General features: G+C 39.0%; 1 protein-coding gene across 2 annotated transcripts in view; it reads right to left on the bottom strand.

The window, feature by feature from the left end:
* The window catches only part of slit3 (slit homolog 3 (Drosophila)), a 232,959-nt gene continuing 213,841 nt past the window's right edge, over window positions 1-19,118 (bottom strand). For both annotated transcript variants that reach the window (XM_005919453.3, XM_005919454.3), the window contains 9 exons: window positions 17,434-17,527; window positions 16,674-16,811; window positions 15,851-16,091; window positions 14,152-14,282; window positions 4,865-5,019; window positions 4,252-4,412; window positions 3,529-3,686; window positions 2,891-3,096; window positions 1-2,788 (listed from right to left, as the gene is read on the bottom strand). In XM_005919453.3, coding sequence (XP_005919515.1) covers window positions 2,541-2,788; window positions 2,891-3,096; window positions 3,529-3,686; window positions 4,252-4,412; window positions 4,865-5,019; window positions 14,152-14,282; window positions 15,851-16,091; window positions 16,674-16,811; window positions 17,434-17,527 — 1,532 coding nt within the window. In that variant the 3' untranslated portion in view covers window positions 1-2,540. The remainder of the gene's footprint in view (window positions 2,789-2,890; window positions 3,097-3,528; window positions 3,687-4,251; window positions 4,413-4,864; window positions 5,020-14,151; window positions 14,283-15,850; window positions 16,092-16,673; window positions 16,812-17,433; window positions 17,528-19,118) is intronic.

The raw sequence follows: 19,118 nt of genomic DNA, 5'->3' as shown, positions 1-19,118 counted from the left end.
TTATAGTTTCAATGGTAGTTTAATTTTAACATTCAACATAAGTATCAATTATCACTCACATAATCGTGTTTTTTAAACCTAGGACATATACACGTTTGATTTTACAGTTATTTTCATTGTCAATAACTAATAACCGAGGTGCTTTATTTTGTTCAGAATGAAAAGCTAAGCAATCAGTATCAGGATATGACGATGTGCAGTGGGTAAAAGGAAAAGAGGGGACAGTTAAAGGCTGGAACTGCTCTAAAAATGAGGATAGAAGCTAACAAGTAGGAAAATGAAAGGGGATAGGTTGTGAATGAAGGAGACACTGTGAGGAAAAGATAATATTCTCTTGAACATTGGAAGAAAAGTAGGGAAGGAAAGGAAAATGTTCATAGTGAAGAAGCAAGAAGAATAAAAGTGTAGAAAATCATCATTTTAACACTGTTGCAAACCTTTAAACCTGTAAATTTACTGACGATGCTTTGCCTCTGTGTAAACAAAGCAACATTGTATAAAGTAAACAGTACAGTAGTAGTTACATCATATTAATACTTTTAATTGTGTTAGTCAACTGTGGGCAATAAGAAACTGCACAGGTGATGTATTTGTGTTCAGTTGTGTTGTTGTTTCTTCCGTGTAATCAGATTCTCTTATGTGACAAACTGACAGAAGCTGTTTTTAGTTGTGATGGTGGAGGTTTGCTGTGATCACACCGGAGCAAGTTACATTTTGGTCAACAAGAGCACATAATAGTTTTTAACCTCCACCAACAATGTCAACACTCAAATTAAAACCATTATTGAATTACCAAAATCTTCACCTTTACAATAAAATGATTCCTTCCATATGCATTTTAAAGCAAATATTGGTTCTTGCATTATATATTGTTATTGTAACACAACAAATGCTCTATTCTTATAAAAGAGGGTAAAACACAGAAATTAGTACGTGGTACTGCAGTTTCACATTCATCACAAAGTTATGAGGCACTTTCTACAGAGAATCTTTCAAACTGAAAGAACTGCCACGTGGTTAAGGCTTTATATTACTTAATTTGAGGTTTTTATATTTCCTAGGACCTTAAAATACGATCTAATTAAGAGATTAGGGAGAGGTATACCACGTAAGGCCACACATTTATTTTGATTGTTGTTATGGACTGGTGTGAATTGCTACATGTGACACTATGATGCTTATTTATCCAAAAACAATTCAGTAGCAGCTGTTGAAAATATTGCAGCAAACCTTTTGGATTTCAACACAGGCACATCAAAAGTAGTGAACTTGCATAAATCAGCAACATTTTTCAATAATTTCTGACATCCTTATCTGTTAAGGCAAAAACATGCGACTTTGGTGTATTGTTGTTATTGAAACAGTTTGTCCTTGTTAAGCATTAATTGAATAGCAAACAGCGAGAATTGGCGTATTTGCTATTTATACCAAGTTTGACATCTCACATTGCAGCATTGACGTGTAGGTATTATGCAGGTGTGACATCACTCCATTTGTTATGGGTGTAAAAAAATACCTCGGAGCACAACCAGCTACACTCAGTAAGTGACTCTTGAGAGAAAACTTCTTGTTATTTAAAAGGATAACTCAAAAAAGATGTCTTCCCGTCTCCACTTGTGTATGTTTTAAATCTCAGCAGTTCAGAGTGAGCATAATGCTGAATTTACAGCATGTTTTTCATTATTATTGATTTCTATGGGAATTTCTGATTCATAACATTTTCCAATGAATAGCAGATGCCTTTCCAATTTAATGTCAAACCTTATGTGGCTCCAAGTGTGGCGTGCAACAGCAAACAAGAATGACACAATATTAGAGCAAACTGTTAAATCATCTCTGTGAAAAGAGTCTTTTATGGGAACTCACATGTGAGGATAATGTCCATTATATAGAGAAGCAGGTTAGCTAGGCACATACAGTTCGCTTTTAGCCTCCAAGAAGGAGGACTTCAAAAGCCTGCCACCTTTTCCTTTGTGTGGAATCAACAGAGCTCTTCTTCTTCTTCTCTGCTCTTCTCTCCCAGTGTCCCACACATTGGCACTCACATTAACATCATGCAAATACACTTAGAAGATATAAAATTCATTGGGTTAGGGTAAATATTTATATAGATTTACACATATATAAATTCATATACTTTTAAGGAATGTTAATCTATTTTGCTGTGTACTTCTTACAAGGTAAAAATAACATTTTTATACTATGCAACACATTATATAATCAACATATTACAAAAATCAGTCCTTTTATCATCTTTTAGAAAAAAAAATCCATAATAAAAATAACTTCTATGTTTTTTTCTCACTTATATCTTACAATATATTTTCTCTCTGTCAAAACACACACACGTGTCCCATTTTTGTTTCTGTTTGTCGTTTCTCTTGGCAGCAAATTGGCAGCGGTCAAACAAAATGTGGAAATTAAAAATTGCGTCATGCTGGTGCTCATCAATGTGGAAAATTCTCCGAGCGACAACTTCGTTGATGTGTGGAATTCACAAAAAGGCGGCGGTGAGTGCTGCAAAACAAACTGCCGTGCTGTTACAACGGACATTTGGAGCAGCCGCATTCCAGAGCGGTTTCCATCTCCTCTGAGTACGAGGTGCCGTCTGTGCAGCGGAAAACCACCTTCCTCCGTCTGGTCTTGGTGACGCTACAGCAAACACCAGGTGAAGCCTGGCAGGATCTGGAACAGTCCATGCGGGGAATCTTGCTGGTGGACGTGCATGTTCTTAAGGGTTGGTGGCGCTTCAGCTGTTCTCTTACCATTTCTCCTTGACATGTGATTTCTGCATGTTGGTGGCGTTAAAAAAAAAGCACATTTTAAATCATAATATGCTCTCATTCTCGGCAAATTTCCGTTTCTTCTTTTTATAATCTTTCAGTGTTACCTGTGTCACAAGTAGGCCCGGTGAACCCTGGCTGACAGTGACAGAACGGCTCTCCCCTTTCTGACACCCGACACTCCCCACGGCCACAGCGAACCCCCCTGCATGCTGGAGGCTCCTGTCGTCGGTTACAGAACTGACCCTGATAGCCTTCATTACACTGGCAACTGTAAGACTGACCCTTGGGAACACACTGGCCATGAGAACATCTGGAGAAAGAGCAGAGCAGAAGGAAAACATGTTACAGGAGAGAATTATGCTGGGGTTGGAAAGTGGTTTCATCCATGGTTGCTTTAAAACCACTAAACCCACATGATTTCAAAATCTATACTAAACAGAGACCTGGCTTGTATGACAAAATGGCATTAGAAACATCACAAACAGGTGGCAATTATTCATTTTATATAACAAACAGAAAATAAAGCTTGACCAGGGAAATTTTGCTTCTGTGTGTGGTCAAAGGGTCTGACACGAGGGTTTCTTTCATTCTCCTATCAGTATAACTTAGCAAGACTAATCAGAAATGTCATTTTCTAAAACTGTTACAAAATGCACGCTTTACAGAATGTGTGCCCCTATGAGTTAGTAATTGCAAGTTAAATTCACACCTCACATACAATGTCTCTGCCATTTTGGCTTACCTGTTGTTCTGACAGGGGTTTGTGCCTGTCGTCTGGTCACACAGAGCCCCGCTGCGTCCAGGAGGACAATCGCAAGTTACTCCCGTCTCTCCTCCTTCTCTACATGCACCCTGTGCACAAACACTGCACGAATGACACCCCGCAAGAATGCCATCACCCTAGTGACAGAACATAAAATGAAGAAATCACTGTTAGAAACGACATGGAGGTAGGTGGCGCAACCAGAGAAATTTTTTGATGTTGCCTTAATGCTGCAGCCCTTCAAGGGTCCAGATTAAATATGTTTCCAAATTGGAAAGACAGCGTGTATACTTTTCCATAGCAGCTGCTGACTTTGTTGAAGTGCCTTAAAACTCATCAGACTTCTACAGTGGCTTATATTATGAAAGTGAACACTTGCTTGGATTGGATCCTTGCTTTGAACCCAAAACAGAACACTGCTGTCATAAGGGTTTTCACTATGATTTTTTTACATGGTATTTCAGCCAGATGTCCTCCTACTATTGCCAAACATAACTTTCTTTGATGATATGTTGATAGGCGAACTTACAGGACAGAGTTACGGGATTATGAGTTACAAAACCAATGTAGGCCATAGAGTTCTCAATAAAACCTTCAAGGTTTCTTAACAGCACTGAATGAACTTATAATACTTTACATTTAACATGCTACTGTGCGTTCTAGTAAATGCTGTGGAATCTATGCCAGCCGTTGTGTAATTACCTTGCCCTCAATTCTTTGTAGCTGTCCTGCTCCTCTGGATCTATAACTCAGGTCTTGAGGCTCCCCATTGATCTGGACATTGTGGACGCAGCCACTAAAACCCTGAGGGGATCGTTCAGGCCCTGGACGCAGACCTGAGGCCACGACCTGGGATGGCACTCCTGGGAATTGGTGAAAATAAAACCAGAAACAGACAGAAATGAGCAGTAATAACAATGGAAAGTATAGTATAATGTTTGATTAAGATATTTCCTTTATTGGTTTCATTCTGGCTTGACTTACACTGAAATACAACAAGAATACGGCATTGCAGCTCTCACTATTGCACAATAACAGTATGTCTCTCTTACTCGAGAAAAAAGGAGTTACTGTTCTCAGAGGCGTGTCTACCCTCTTTCTTGAAGAAAAAGTTGAATAAAAACAGTTTTCCACTTCCTTACCACAACCCTTGCTGTGATTTAGTGTGCGTTAGTCTGCGTGCGCGTTTGCATGTTGTGTGTGCCTATACGCGTATGTACCCATGCGCTGCACAGCAAACAAAAAGTAGGGTAGGCCAAAGTAACATCTGTGTACCGCAAATGAATCGTGTTTATGAAGAAATGCGTGTGCGTACCTCCTATGTAAAGCTGGGTGTTGTGGTCGACGGAGGGCTGGCGTGCCAGCTTTCCCAGGCTCTTGTTGGTGCTGTTATCCACCACTAGGCTCAGTGAGTGGTTCTGAATAAGCAGCTCAACTGTGTGGAAAAGCCCGTCATTCACAGACTCAACGCTGTAACGAACGCACAAATGCACACAAACAGAAAAAAAAGGACATAATTTCAGTACGTGCATGATTATGATAGATTACCGTTGCAAAAACTGTTAGAGCAAATTGGAAAAACAGACACAAAACAGACTCCAAACATTTTCGAGTCAAACAATTTTTTCTTTGTTTTGTTGTGTTTGCAAATCGACCAACCTAAATGAAAAAGAAATTAGGGAAATCTGTGTCGAAATGCTATCCCGAGACATAAAACACACTGATTACATCCTCAATATTGTGTTACTGTGGAAGGGATTATAATGTGCGCTTGATCTATTTCATGATTTCCTAACATGGGGGTTGAGGCCCAGTACTTTCTAGCAGCACATGGGCTTGTTTGTTCTGATGAGCTCAAGCCTTGGGGCAAAACCGGATTCTTACAATTTAATAGCCGGACTCAACCAGTTTGGACCATTGTGGTAAAGTTCTGATATTTTTTGGAAGAATAAATGTTTCCATTGAAGAGAAGTCTGCAAAGAACTAACATTATGACCTTTTGCACCACGTTTGACCCTGGGAGGAAAGTGTATGTGTTCATGTGTGAATGCGTGTGTCTGAGATTCTCTGCTAAGTGGTTTTTGCTGGAGGGGAGACAGACAGCTATAGAGACAGTGGTTTGGCAAAGCTGAGAGAAGGAGAGAGAGAGCGAGAATGAGAGACAGAGAGGGAAAGAGAGGTAAATCGCGGGGTGGTAAAGTTGACCGTGCCTCCGCTCAACCAAGTTCTTGCAGAACATCAAAAACAGAAATGAACAAGTGAAGCTACTCTTTCTGCTGGTGGTCTGCTCCAGACTCCCACAGCGAAACATCAGGACAATACTTCCCTTTGTCTGCAACCACTTATTTGCTAACTAGCTAAGGAGCCTTAAATCAGCTGTGATTGACAGCTGTTTATAGAGCGTTCAGATTACAGCGATGTTACATTAACAGCAAATGGAGCAAGGTTTGTGAGTTCTGGATATAGGCCAGTGTGACTTTCATAAAAATGCTGACCCTACAGAAGGACAAAAGAACAGTATGCATTACAACATACAGTATAACACATTAACAGGCTTTAAAAAGAATCAAGAATTTATTATCGACTCATTTGCTTTGTCTCCTCACGTGTCACTGTCCTCGACAACTGGATAAAAATTAGGAATCAATTTTTTTAACCAGTTTTTATTAATTGAAAGTGCTAATCTGAGATTTGAATGGAGGTTTTACAAGGACATGTGACTGTCCATCAACAAATGTGAAAACCATTTGATTGTCATGGCATCAGTCGTGTTTAGCACGCAGCTAAAAGCTTGTAAAATAACAACTGTAGACTCAGTACAGACACATACATGGTTTCCATTAGAAACCATGTAATTTAATAAAGGCTGAGAACAGGCCTAGTAAACATAGCAAAATGATGGTCTGCTAGCCAGAAAAATCAGTTACGTACCTCAGCAGCCTCCTCCTCAAACCTAACTTTGTATTACTCTAGTTCTTTCATTTTTTGCATTACATATCATTCTCTTCTTTCCTCTTTATTCATCATTTCCTTTTCATTATCTTCTTCCCCATTCACTTCCTCTTCTCTTTTTCTCCTTTTGCTCTGCTTCAATCACCTTTCTAGCCCCAATGTCATTTAACAGTCATTTTTACCCTATTCCTCTTCTAAAGCTTATTTGCTTTCAGTCCAAAAGCTCTTCATCTCATTTTCCCCTCATTTGCTCAACTGCTTGCCTTCTTAAATTAAATGGAGCTGCTCACAAAGCTGAAAACTCTCAGATTGATGTGTTGTTTAGGAACCCCATAAACACATTTTTTAACACATGGACATGGGAAACTCAGCACTGGAGTTGTTGTGAAACCAAAAATCCACCAGATGGAAGTAGCTGACTAAAGACTAGCGAGTCTGAGTCTGAGCAGCTGGCAGCGCTGCAGGTGAGTGTATGAGTTTGAATGTTATCAACATTAAACATCCTTATTTTTTAAAGTGGATATTTTCAATAGCTTGTCCATGATTTGTGTGCCTGCATGTTTGTGAATTATTCTGCAGATTTAAAGTATAGAACAGCAAAAAGGTCCTGGGTTTAAATACACTGGCCAGCTCGAGCCTTTCTGTGTGGAGTTTGCATCTTCTGCCTTTGCTTAGGTGGGTTTTCAACAAGTACTCTGGCTTCTTCCCACAGTTAGAAGACATGAATATTAGGTTAACTGATTAATCTAAATTGTAAGTAAACTATAAGTCTGAATGTGAGCAGGAATGGGTGCTTGTCCCTTGGTATTAGCTCTGAGATACATATGCATATTGTCCAGTGTGCGCCCCACCTTTTGCGCTATGACAGCTCGGATAGGCCCAAGCCTGACCATTAATTAAACAGGCAGTTACAAAAATGGATGGATGGATACAGTGCTTCCAAATGTGTGCACAATTATGTATGTTCTAGACACTTCTAAAGAGGACTCTGTTAGCCCTGTGTATTAGTACAAGAAACTGTCCATTATAGAATTCAATAAAAACAAACACACAGCCGTAGCAGATTGAAACTGCTTCTCTCTCTAACTTTCACTGTATTCATCCAAAGCCACAAGGGACACCAATTTCCTGTCAGTCCAAAATCCTGAATGAGCACATACACACACAAATAAACTTCACCAAAAAGAACTTCCCAAACCCCAAAACTGGCTTTCTGTCATATAACAGAGTCTAATACAAACCCAGAAGTAATTACAGGTCATTGACTTTATCTCAAACTGAAAAAACATATTTGGATTAGAAATAACCATGGAGATCCACTTACACTGTTAAATCTAATTAGCCACTCCTGTCATTTATTACGCTGTTTCTGAAGCACATTTGCTGCGTCTGTATGTGAGCTTGCAAACATGCATGTGTGAATGTTTTTTAACAACTATACATCTACAAGTCTATACAACTACAGTAGTATGTAGTCTTTGTGCAATATCGAAGTATGTTCGAGTCAGCTAACTTGTTTGTGAGACTGTATGTATGTGTGTGTTAAACAGCCCAGTCTGATTACAATGATGCTCAGCAGACACACATCCCAGTTCCATATTGCTGTGGTAACCTCAATTAGTCATTACTGAGATGGCAGCTGGAGAATGGAGCACTCCTTCACTGTTTTCTTTCCTTATTTTTTCAGCTTTCACTAAACCAGGCTGGCCAGTTCAGATGAAATTTGTACTTTTCAGGAGTGGATTCGCTGCGTTTTGATGTCGAGTCTCAGGAATGAGAACTTGTTGTTTCAGGCCTCTAAGAACTCAGTATTCAAATGTCTCAATAGCCTCTGAGAATTTTAAACCTATAATGTTCAAGGATTGTCTGTCTGTTTTAACCACAGCCTTGTGGCCAGATTCAGGTCAGACATTCAGTCACTTTATTCACCCAAATGAAGGTCCAAAATCTTGAGGAAGCCCTGTATCTGAATAGAAATTGCTTGCTATGGTCACTCGTTTGTATGTATGTTTCCATACTGGGTGTATGTGATACACTGCATATTTAAGTGAGTTACAATTAAGGAACACCTGCACAAAGTCCAACTGTTATGTTACGTTATGCCCTCCAGAAATGATTATGTTTGACATAAGCTCAAATCTATGGCCATTTATAATGCTTCTTCCATTCTTTGCATCACTTTCCCTTTTCTCTTGTTCAACCATCCGTCATCATCTTCCTTCAAGACTTTACCTGTCTTTCTTCTGTCTCCTTTCTGCCCACTCATCCATTCCCCTATCCTTTTTTTTCTATGCTGCCTTTACTGCTCGATCCCTTTCTCCTTTCAAGAACCCATCCATCCCTGTATCACTCACTCTGTCACTTGCTGATGAATAACAGTAGATGTGCTCTCTTTGACCTGATGGGAGATTAGTGTGACATTTAGTAAAGGGCACCACATGAATACACAACAAACAGATGCGTTGTGCCCCGTCCCCTGCACACTGGCATGCACACACAAAGGCACACATTTTCATTTAACACTTTCATCTGGCGCTAATGAGGGCACAGTGAAAGACTTGTACACCTTCCCCTGCCTCTCCTTCTGTAGCTGCCTTCCATCTCGATTTTTTTTTTTGAACTACAAAAAGAGACATTCCCCTCTTCGACACATCCCTTGTATTCATTTCAGTTTAATTATTCCCTCTGGTTTCTGCCTCTGTATTTTTTTAGTGAGGCCTGTTGAAATTCTCCTCCTTTTTGCAGTCCTCGATTTCTTTTTTCCCTTTTTTGCTGTTGATATTTGTGTTGTCTGGACAGGTTTGCTTCTGTCAAAAGGTGCATGCACCAAAAGGCATATGCAGTTCCAATACACTGTGTATGTATGTAAATGTTTGCATTTCTCTAGTATTAGCCACCTCTCTGTTTTAAAGCTAGCCAGTGGATTTTTTTTAGCTCCATTTTTGTTATGACAAATATTTATCCCACTGATCAGTTGTGATCACTCATAAGTATGGCTAGTCGTCAACCTCTTATACCTATAGTGACCCATATTATGTAGGAGATATATAGTGGTGGTGAATAAGTGCATATAAATTCCTGATTGTATTCTACCAGGTTATCAGGGTGATACAAGTCACTTCTCACCCATCACATGGTAACCTGTGTTCAGCATTGTGAAAGTGCATATTTTAACGCTACACTTTAACAATGCTGAAATGTAACCCAAATGGCGAGTATCAAACTCAAGTCTTGAAGGTCAATGTTGTGTGACTTATTCCACGGCCGACTCTCTTCTCTCCTTCAGCATATTTCTCGAGCTGTGGAAACATCATTCATGATCAGTGAGATGTCACAGCCGTCATTAAACGAGGTGGTAACTGCATACTGAGCTTGCCACTTGGTGAAGCAGGCTGTCAGTGGGTGATATCTATGTGTGATAGCAATGCATGCATGGCCTCTTAACTAAATTACATGTATGGAGAATGCAGAATGTATAGAAAGTAATTGTGCATGTTTTATGAGGAAAGAGAAATGAAATTATTACATTTGCTATCATTTAGGTTGCACACAATGTGCTTTAATGGCTCTTAGTAATGGTTATTTTAATAGCTATTACTGTAAACTGTAAAATTTGTTGACAAATGAACTCCACAGGGGACCTTACATGTAATCTGTAAGAATCCACAGACGGACTGGTTTCTCATTTAACACTGGTCTGTGTTATCTGGCCATGACTGCTTCATTTCAGCACACTGTGCCAAACTGGCTTGAACATATCGCCCAGGCTCTCTAGTTTCTTCACAAGATAACTAACCCAGGGATCACTCAGAAACATCCCAGGGACTGGCACTGGTTTCTGGCCCTGGCTGTACAACCGCTGTATAGTCAGTGCCATATTTGGGATCTGCCAGAATTGCTGTGCTAAGATTGTGGTGGTTAAATAGTTACGCCATTCTGGACACTATCAGTTCAGTGGTGGCAGGGTGTTTTGTGGTGCCTGCCCAGCCATGTGGTTTGAATTAGTTTACAATGTATTTCTAAATTGGGGGAGATAAGACAGACCATTTGAAATAGTCAGAGTCATGTAATCAAAAAATGGCAACGCATAGCAGCTTGTGGTAAAATAAGCCTCAGTACTGGAGTTCTGCCTTGTCTCCTTTCAGAGACAGTGTTTACTGAGAGCTATAGCATTGTAGGCTTAGACACGACTTCATTGTATGGATCTTTGTTTCATACTCTGTCACTCCCATATCCGGATTTGTTTTTTCCCATTTGACACTATTTTTTCTGCTTTTTATGTTCTTAAAGTACCGGTATACGTTCTCTCTCTACCCTGTCGTCATCTGTCTCTCTCCACTTTTCTCAGTTGTTCTTGCACTGTGTCTGTCTGTTTCCCTTCCAGGCGTGGCCCATGTCAAGTTAACAAGACCAGACAAGGATAATTCCCTGACTCAGTCTGTGGTTTGCTTTTTCCCTCTGTTCTTCGCCCTCTTTCACTCCATCCCTCGGTCATCCCTCAGTCCTCTCTCATCCATCCTGCAGTTCAGCTGCATTACATGGTCTTTTCATTTCGACGGCTTCCATCCATCTGTTTTACCCCTTCCGTTTTCCTCCTTTGGCGGGAAATGTATTCTACTCAGTTATCTGTTTATTGTGTCGTCTGGTCTTTCATTCATGCCTTCCATCCAGCATCAGTCCATCCATCTGGCTTTCTGGGTCTCTTTCTATCGTTATCAGACTGTTAGCTGATCAATCTGTCTTTCTATGCATCTGTGTGTCTCTGTTGCTGTCCCCTCTCCTAGTCAACCCTTTCAGCCCTGCCTCCATCCCACCCCATCTGTGCCAATATCTAATTAGCTTCATCCCATCATTTTCAGTCTTTCATTTGATCCTTCCTTCCTCTATAATGAGCCATTCCTCTTGTATTCTCCTTGCTTTTCCCGATATGTCATTCATTGTTAAACACAAGCACATATTCTTTTTAAGGTCATATTTGATATATGTGGCTTCCACATGTCACCCTACCCAAAGGAAACAGAATAGCACCACAGAAATCAAAAGATTATACAAATGTCAACAAACAAGTCAAACATGATAGTTTAGTAGGTTTTTCTTTCCAACCAAGAAAGAACATCTTTAAATAAAGGGCTGCAGCTCTGAAGCTGAGCTGAATGCCTAACTGTACTGGTGGAGGTCTGGAGCAAAGTTGATTACTATCAATACATGAGTCTTCTGAACAATACATGAGTCTTCTGAACAACTGCTAAATATATAACACAGCATCTCTATTGAGCTATGGCTCTCTGTGGTAAAGGCACAGCATGGAAGAAAAAAAAAACAAAAACTGAAAGATATTGTCCTAAAGGCAAATTCTGATTTTCCACCCAAATGGTGCAGATTGTATACAAGGTTTAAATAGACCCAATGTTTATCACATTGCCTAACCCATATGGAAATCGCATCTGATGAAAAACATGCCATCATATCAGTAGATACAAACACCAAATGTCATATAAATAAAGGAGCATATATTGTCTTTAACAATTTAACTCTACTACAAGCAAAGACTTCCTTGCCTTATTTTGAGAATTAAAATAAATGTAATTAACATCTATCAATTTTAATTTATATAGAACCTGAATTTCTGTTTTTCAGAGAAAAGCAAATCTAAGTTTGTCTAATGACATAGAAGCAAATCAGGCAACAACAACAACAACAATAATAATAATAATGATAATAAATGTTATTTATAGGCACCTTTAAAGATCCTCAAGGTAAATTTACATTAGTACAACAAAATAAAAACATGAGGAAAATGAGAACTAATAAAAAAGTACGAAAGTATAAAAGCTAAACAATAAACTAAAGTCAATCTGTATGCAGATTTTACTGTAGGTAGATTATTCTGAACAATTCCTACAAAAATTTGACGGTGTAAATGATTCAAATTTGAAATATCTGATGCAGAGCCAGTCTTGCCCTTGACCTAGTAAACTGTGGCTTAAATTTTCCTCTCCTTGAGTTACTTAAGGGATTTGTAGTATGATGTAATACCTTAATCCTAAACTTAAATTCATTATGAGCGGGCTGCATATTATCAAAAGACCACAGTCTCCTTTTCTTATGACTTTGTTTTTATCCAGAGAAAGTGTGAAAAAAACCCACAAAGGAAGAAAATCACTCAGAATATACAGCAAGGTGAATGAAGAGTGAATGAGAACCCCCCCTACACACACACACACACACACACACACACACACACACACACACACACACACACACACACACACACACACACAGCCACACTTTTATACACTGTAATAAGAAATAAAAGTCTAACAGTATTGTATTTGGATTAGCAGCGTGGTGGACTCACCCTACCCTGTGCAGTAAACACTCTCTATGTACAGTAAATATCTGGTCTAATATATGGCGTTTCATTACAAACACCCACGAGCTGTTTTTGATATTATGTAGTAACATAAATACACATATGTTTGTGCTGATGAGCCCACGTTACAACTTGTATAAGGTTCTCTGTGTGTTATATATCCAAAAACCACTTGAGGTAATATTGTATGCAGTTTTTCATATTGTAATTTTGACATTGTATTAGCCCTTTCTCCTCGTCTTATATGTGTATGAAATAAATCTATGGATGACATCACCCTCAGTTTATTTTACAGTGCACCCTGTAGCCTTCAGACGTGGAGTTGAAAAAACTTAATTGGCACTTAGTAAGTTGTGTAACAACAGCTTACATCACTAATACTGCTTGAAACAGGATACACTATTTGACGTTGCTTATTTCAGGGTTGCATTAAGTGACTGCTTATTGTATCAAGTGACTTATTATTTAAACATTTGAATTGAAGTTTATGACTTGTGTTACAAAACAATGCACATCTTATTTCAGTTGGATAAAGCGACCAAATATAAGTATAATAACACTAAAAGGCCTCACAAAATTGTTCTATTACTGCTAAGAAAATGTTATCATGTTCTTTTCCTTGATGATCTTTGTTTTTTCTTATGGTCAATACTATAAGGGAATTTTTCTAGAAATTATGACGCACTTGCTGTTTTTGCAAAAATATGTAGGCAGATTTGTGTGTGGATGACTAAAACACTGAAATCCATTTTCTTGGTGACCTTAGTTTTGCGTATGTGTATATATGCATATTTTCTGTAATTTTTTTAAATCACTTTGAATCCCTGTAATGTTTATCGAGTGGCTGTAAACTCAAAAATATATGTCTATGTGAGTGAATAATTTTTGTAATCTTTAACCTACTGTTTACTCTTTGAACCTTAGTAATTGAATTCTTTTTCATCATGGTTTTTTGGGGAAGGTATGCATCTATGTGCTTTTTATTTTTCAAAGTGTGCTTTTAAAGTAATTTGAACCTACGTATCAACACAATGCTTGTTTTAACTTTAATGGAATGTAAAACCAAAATCATTTTAATTGATGCATTTCCACGTCGGAGTAAATTCGATAATAAGTCTGCTTACGTTAGCGAGATAAAAGTGATAGAATAGTGGATGAATCTTTATTCTCTCATAGGTACTTAAGGCATGCTTAAACTTGACCTTCATAATGATTCAAATAAGTGAATGTGAATTCTAAGAATGTGAAGGACAGCTTTTCTGTTTTATGTGGCCTACCTGTACACAGTGGTTGGTGGGTAGTTGGCGATGTCGTAAATAAGACGTATGTGTCCCTGATAAAGCTCAATTGCCAGAGGATCATGGTCCTCCTTGTACAACAAAATACCGTTGTCTTTGTCTGTAGCCACCTGGAGAGAGAAAAACGTTGGACACAAAAACAGCCGTCAAAAATTACAGAATTTGATACACAGTCCACAGTTTGTCATATTTTTCATATTTCATTTAATTCAGTAATCATCTGGTAAAAGGTCATAGTGGCACATATAGAAGGAAATAGACCTGAGTTGTTCATTTTTATTTAGATAAAAACAGGGCTTGTGTGCATATGACGCTATAATATCTGTGTGTATAACAACATATATAATAGCATCATGTGATGATTCATTACATCATTTAAGCAAATCAACTTCAAGTTAGCTAGTTAGCTAACTTGCTAATTTAGCTAACTAGCTAAGATCATCTTAGCTATTTTAAACTTGTTTTACTCAAGTGATGTAAGTGAGGTTTTTTCTAGTAAAACAAAATTATGTCCCCTGTTCAACTATAAAACAGATTGCTCACTGCTCCCAAACGTACACAAACTTGAAAAATATGGACCTCCAGACCTCAGAAATGATCTACTCTGTGAAAAGCTAATACTTTGCTTCAGTTAAGATTGCTGATGCATATCTGACTCAATATTAAAGCAGGTTAAATGGGTGTCTGATTTACGATGGTTATTTTATACCATCAACTGTAAACCATTTAAAAAGAAAACAAATTCCACCACACTTGTCTCAGAAACACACTTGACATGTCACACTTGCTCGCGTGCTCCTTTAAGCGCTAACTAACTAGCAAGTGGAAATGGGGCCATGGGGCCAAGCACTTAACACTCTGGCGTCAATGGAGCATAGCCAAGTCAACACCTGCTAACAAGCTGCTGGAAAAAAGAGAAAGCCACGCAGGCCAAAAAGAGAAAAAGGGGGTAAGAGGTGTAAAGTACAAAGAGTGAGAGAGCAAGTGAAGTGGAAGAGGGAGGAAAGAAGAAGATGCATATATGTGGATGAACAGAGAATTTGGATGCAGCCTTAAAGAAAAGAAAAAAGTGAAAAAAGGAGAAGGAAAAAAGCATATAGTAATTTATGAAGTGCAGTGGCTCTTTCATTCTTCTATTTCTCTCTCTTACCACTGACTCAAGGCCTCTTGGTAGAGTTTTAATAGCCTTGGCCCTGACATTGAAAAGTCCTGGCAAGAACGCAAAAGCACACACACATTCACAAGCGCAAGCCCCCATCGTTCCAAACAGGTGGTAAATATCAATTAAACCACCTTCCTCTTCCTGTTTCTCTTTATCTGCCTACTTTATTTCTCATTTCAATAAAAAAGAAAAATATGCCTCCATTAGGACATGACTCTCAGGTGTCCAAAATGTATGGTCTGTGTGAATGTGTATGTGTGCATGGGCACGGTGCTCAGTGTGCCATGGAAACAGAGGGTGGAGCAGATGTTGGCTTTGCTTCATCTGCACTAACTCTATAAGCTTGATTAGAATGTCTCACAGCTCTATTTCAAGCGGCACGGAAATCTTTTAAGAGGAGTGGTGCAGAATATAGCGTTTGCACTTTTGGGTTTATTTCAAAATAAAAGCTGACTGTTGGATTTGTAAACCTTGAAAAACAAAAATGAATGCACAGAGGTCAAAGCTTAACCCTACCTGTAACGAAATATGTGCAGTTGGGCGGAGTTTTGCAGCTGGCAGCTCCACATACCCATCGCGACCCAGGAAGTGAACAGTGGCCATTTTGTCGCATTTGCTGTCATAGAAACCGGGCATGCAGCGGCAGATGGGCTCCCCAGCAACCACCAGGCACTGGGCGCCGTTTTGGCAATCGGATTGGTCGCAGGGGCTGGTCTGCAGCAAGATCATTGGTGGCGGGTTCTCACAGAAGAGCCCGCTGAGGCAGAAGTAGATTAAACAGAAGATAACTTATTTATAGAGCGTTAATTGGATGATTTGTTTATCTCTATTATGTGACAAAAGTTGTTTTGTAATTTGTCTCTTTGAATTACACGAGGAGATTGCAGTGGCTAAAACAGAAAGCTAATAATCTTGAAATATTGAATCGGGGACCTTTCCTTCCAAACAGATTCAGTATATTTTCTTGTTTTCACCTGGATCATTCTGAATCTGTGAAACAGAACTTTTCTTTGAACGTTCCTATTTTTCCGGTACAGTCATTTTCTAATGGCTCTGTCTTCCCTTCCTTTCCTTTTCCTCTGCATATCTATGACTTTCTCTCTGTTTTTCCCTCCTCAGCCCCTGATGATGAATTTGTTTCTCTCTCGCCAACAGTCCCTGCTATAATTAACCACATGGTGCTGCATCTGCAGCACACACACACACGCAAACACACAGATGCACGCAGTAGGTCGAAACAGTCAAGTCTCTGATTATGAAGTGCCATCTGTATCCCCTCCCAGTCTGGCCCTCCAGTCTTTCACTGTGTTTGTGTCTGATTTGTTTCCATGACTCTCACCTGAAACCCTCTTTACAGACGCAGGTATAGCCATTGACGGCGTCCACACACTCCGCTCCGTGCCGACACTTGTTCTCCAGACAGTCATTATAGTCCTGCTCGCAGTGCTGGCCCACGTAGCCTGGTAAACACTCACACCTTGAGTGACATGGAAATAAGGATAAAATTACACAGTGTGTGGGCAACAGATTTTTCCTCTTGCCTACAGGTGTTTTACTGCATGAAGAGGTGACATGTTTGGTTCGTTTCTACAGCTCAGTCAGTAACAGAGCTCTACTTTTATACCACATTTTCCCATTTCTCATGGATAAGTGTGGGAAATGTTTGTGTAAAAATATTTTTATATCAGTTCCACATTCGTAAAACATTATCCACACAGTAATGAGGAACAAACAGAATCGGCATTAAGTGAACACTTTTTAATGATCTTAACTCACTAATTAATTTAGATACTTATGAAATTATTATAGATCAATGTGAAAGGATTCTGCAAGAAACACATTCATTTAGGCTATTAAAAACAAACCTTTTTAACATGGAAACCTTTAATCTGATAGCATAATAATTCATTATTTATAATTTATAAAAAGATTGATTTTAGGTTTATGCTGTATAAAAGGTTTAAACACACAAACTTTCAGTGTAATATAACATTTTCCCCTAAAAATGCTTTCACTTGTATCACAAAAAGCCAGCTTTAACATGGTGAGCTCGCTGTCACTTTCACACAGTGTTTTTCAAGGATGTAACTGTTGCCCACCTGTAACCGCGGCCAACACGAAGGCACTTGGAGTCATGCTGACAGGGGTCAAAACCAGGGAGACAAGGGTCAGTAACCTCGTCACACAGGTCACCTGATGAAAAAGAAAACATTTGCTGTCAGCAATTTAGAAACTGTGAGGCTTAATCATATTTTAGGCTTATGCTTTACGCCTGCTGCATCATCACTGAATGATCTGAATAAATATTTTCAGAATTTATGTGGGGGAAAAACTGTGAAGGTAAACAGAAAAATAACACTTCAGAAGAAAGATGGGAGTAGGGGGGCACACTAAACTTTTCACACATACTCTCTGTAATCTTCAAATAGCAGTAGGGGGAAAAAGCATCCTGGTCAAGGCTTTAGATGTGCTGTGGATGTCCTCATGCACAAAGGGAATAGCGCTATCAGCATTTTCTCAGACCTGACGGAGAAGGGGGTTAATGCTCTCTGTAAAAGTGGAGGCGGTCTAAAGATGTACACACACATACACATGCTGAAAGGGTGAGAAGGGTTAACAGTGTGTTTAAAAGCAGTAGTTGAAGTTAGTGGTAGGAAGGAAGCAGGTATTGAGAAAGGTCAAGCACATTTCCATCATTCTCTGCCTGCTTTCATCTAATCCTGCTGCCTTCCCGCCCTGTCTGTCTCCAATACCCTCCCCTCAAATCACTTTTAGGCACAGGTTTTTTGAGCTACAGTACACCGCAATTTCTGAAAGGATGTTTGACTTGTAAAAAAAAAAAGAAAAAAAAGCATGCTGTGAAAGTAAATTTTAATTATTCAGTCTTTGAGCTCCCTAAGGAGACTATTTCACACTTCAGGCACTTTGTTAAAGATGCCAAAATTAATTTATCAATGTGGAATTACCTGAAATACCTTAGAATAATTATCATATGCAAATGAAACTGTGCTACAGAAAAAGATGTTAGACATGATTTACCTGATTTAAAATCATTTTACACAATAATATGCTCATATGAGAATTGTGGGAGATTTTAACAGATATAAAGACACAAACTGTTGACACTACATCTATGCAACTTGGTTTATCTTCCGCCAAGGAGGGTAATGAAGTGAAGGTATGTGAGAATTTTCTAAAACACTGATTATCTTGTTGCCTTTTTCACACCAAATTATTTAATACTTTCTGGATTTCCGTTTTTTTTATTTCACAAAGGATTAATTATATTTTCTTGTGACCTCCTGACCTTTCCTCCATCATCTGTCTAAAATGGATTTTTTACCATAATCAAAATGCTACTGTGACATTTAAATTGTTGAGCACGTTAAAGAAACCTTAAATCAGCTGTTTCAAAGGTCTTATGACATTAAATCTGGATTTTTCTCTCTGTGTTGCAAATATGACGTGACAGTCCTGGTTGCTGAGTTTGGAGAAAGGAGAGTGACTAGCAAAGTACTGTCCTCTTAATGTGACACCTGATGATTGCGCTGCGGTTCACTGAGCTAAGTGGGGAGTTCGGTGCCAGAGGAACCAGCTGTGCGCATGAACGTGTGTGTTTGTGTGCAACAGCTGTATGTGGTAAGGTGGCTGGCAGTGTGCAAGGACTCTGAGAGCCAACAACGATAATGACATGGTGTGTGTGCTGCTGAGTGTGTATTGACGGAGGTTCAGTGTTAAAGGGGACCTCGTGTTTGTGTGTGTGCGTACGTGTGTGTGTCTTAGA

Source organism: Haplochromis burtoni, unplaced genomic scaffold (assembly GCF_018398535.1).
Source record: "Haplochromis burtoni strain Fernald_Lab_line unplaced genomic scaffold, NCSU_Asbu1 Contig_33, whole genome shotgun sequence".
Classification (NCBI taxonomy): Eukaryota; Metazoa; Chordata; class Actinopteri; order Cichliformes; family Cichlidae; genus Haplochromis; species Haplochromis burtoni.
This window is presented reverse-complemented; position numbering and strand designations above follow the sequence as displayed.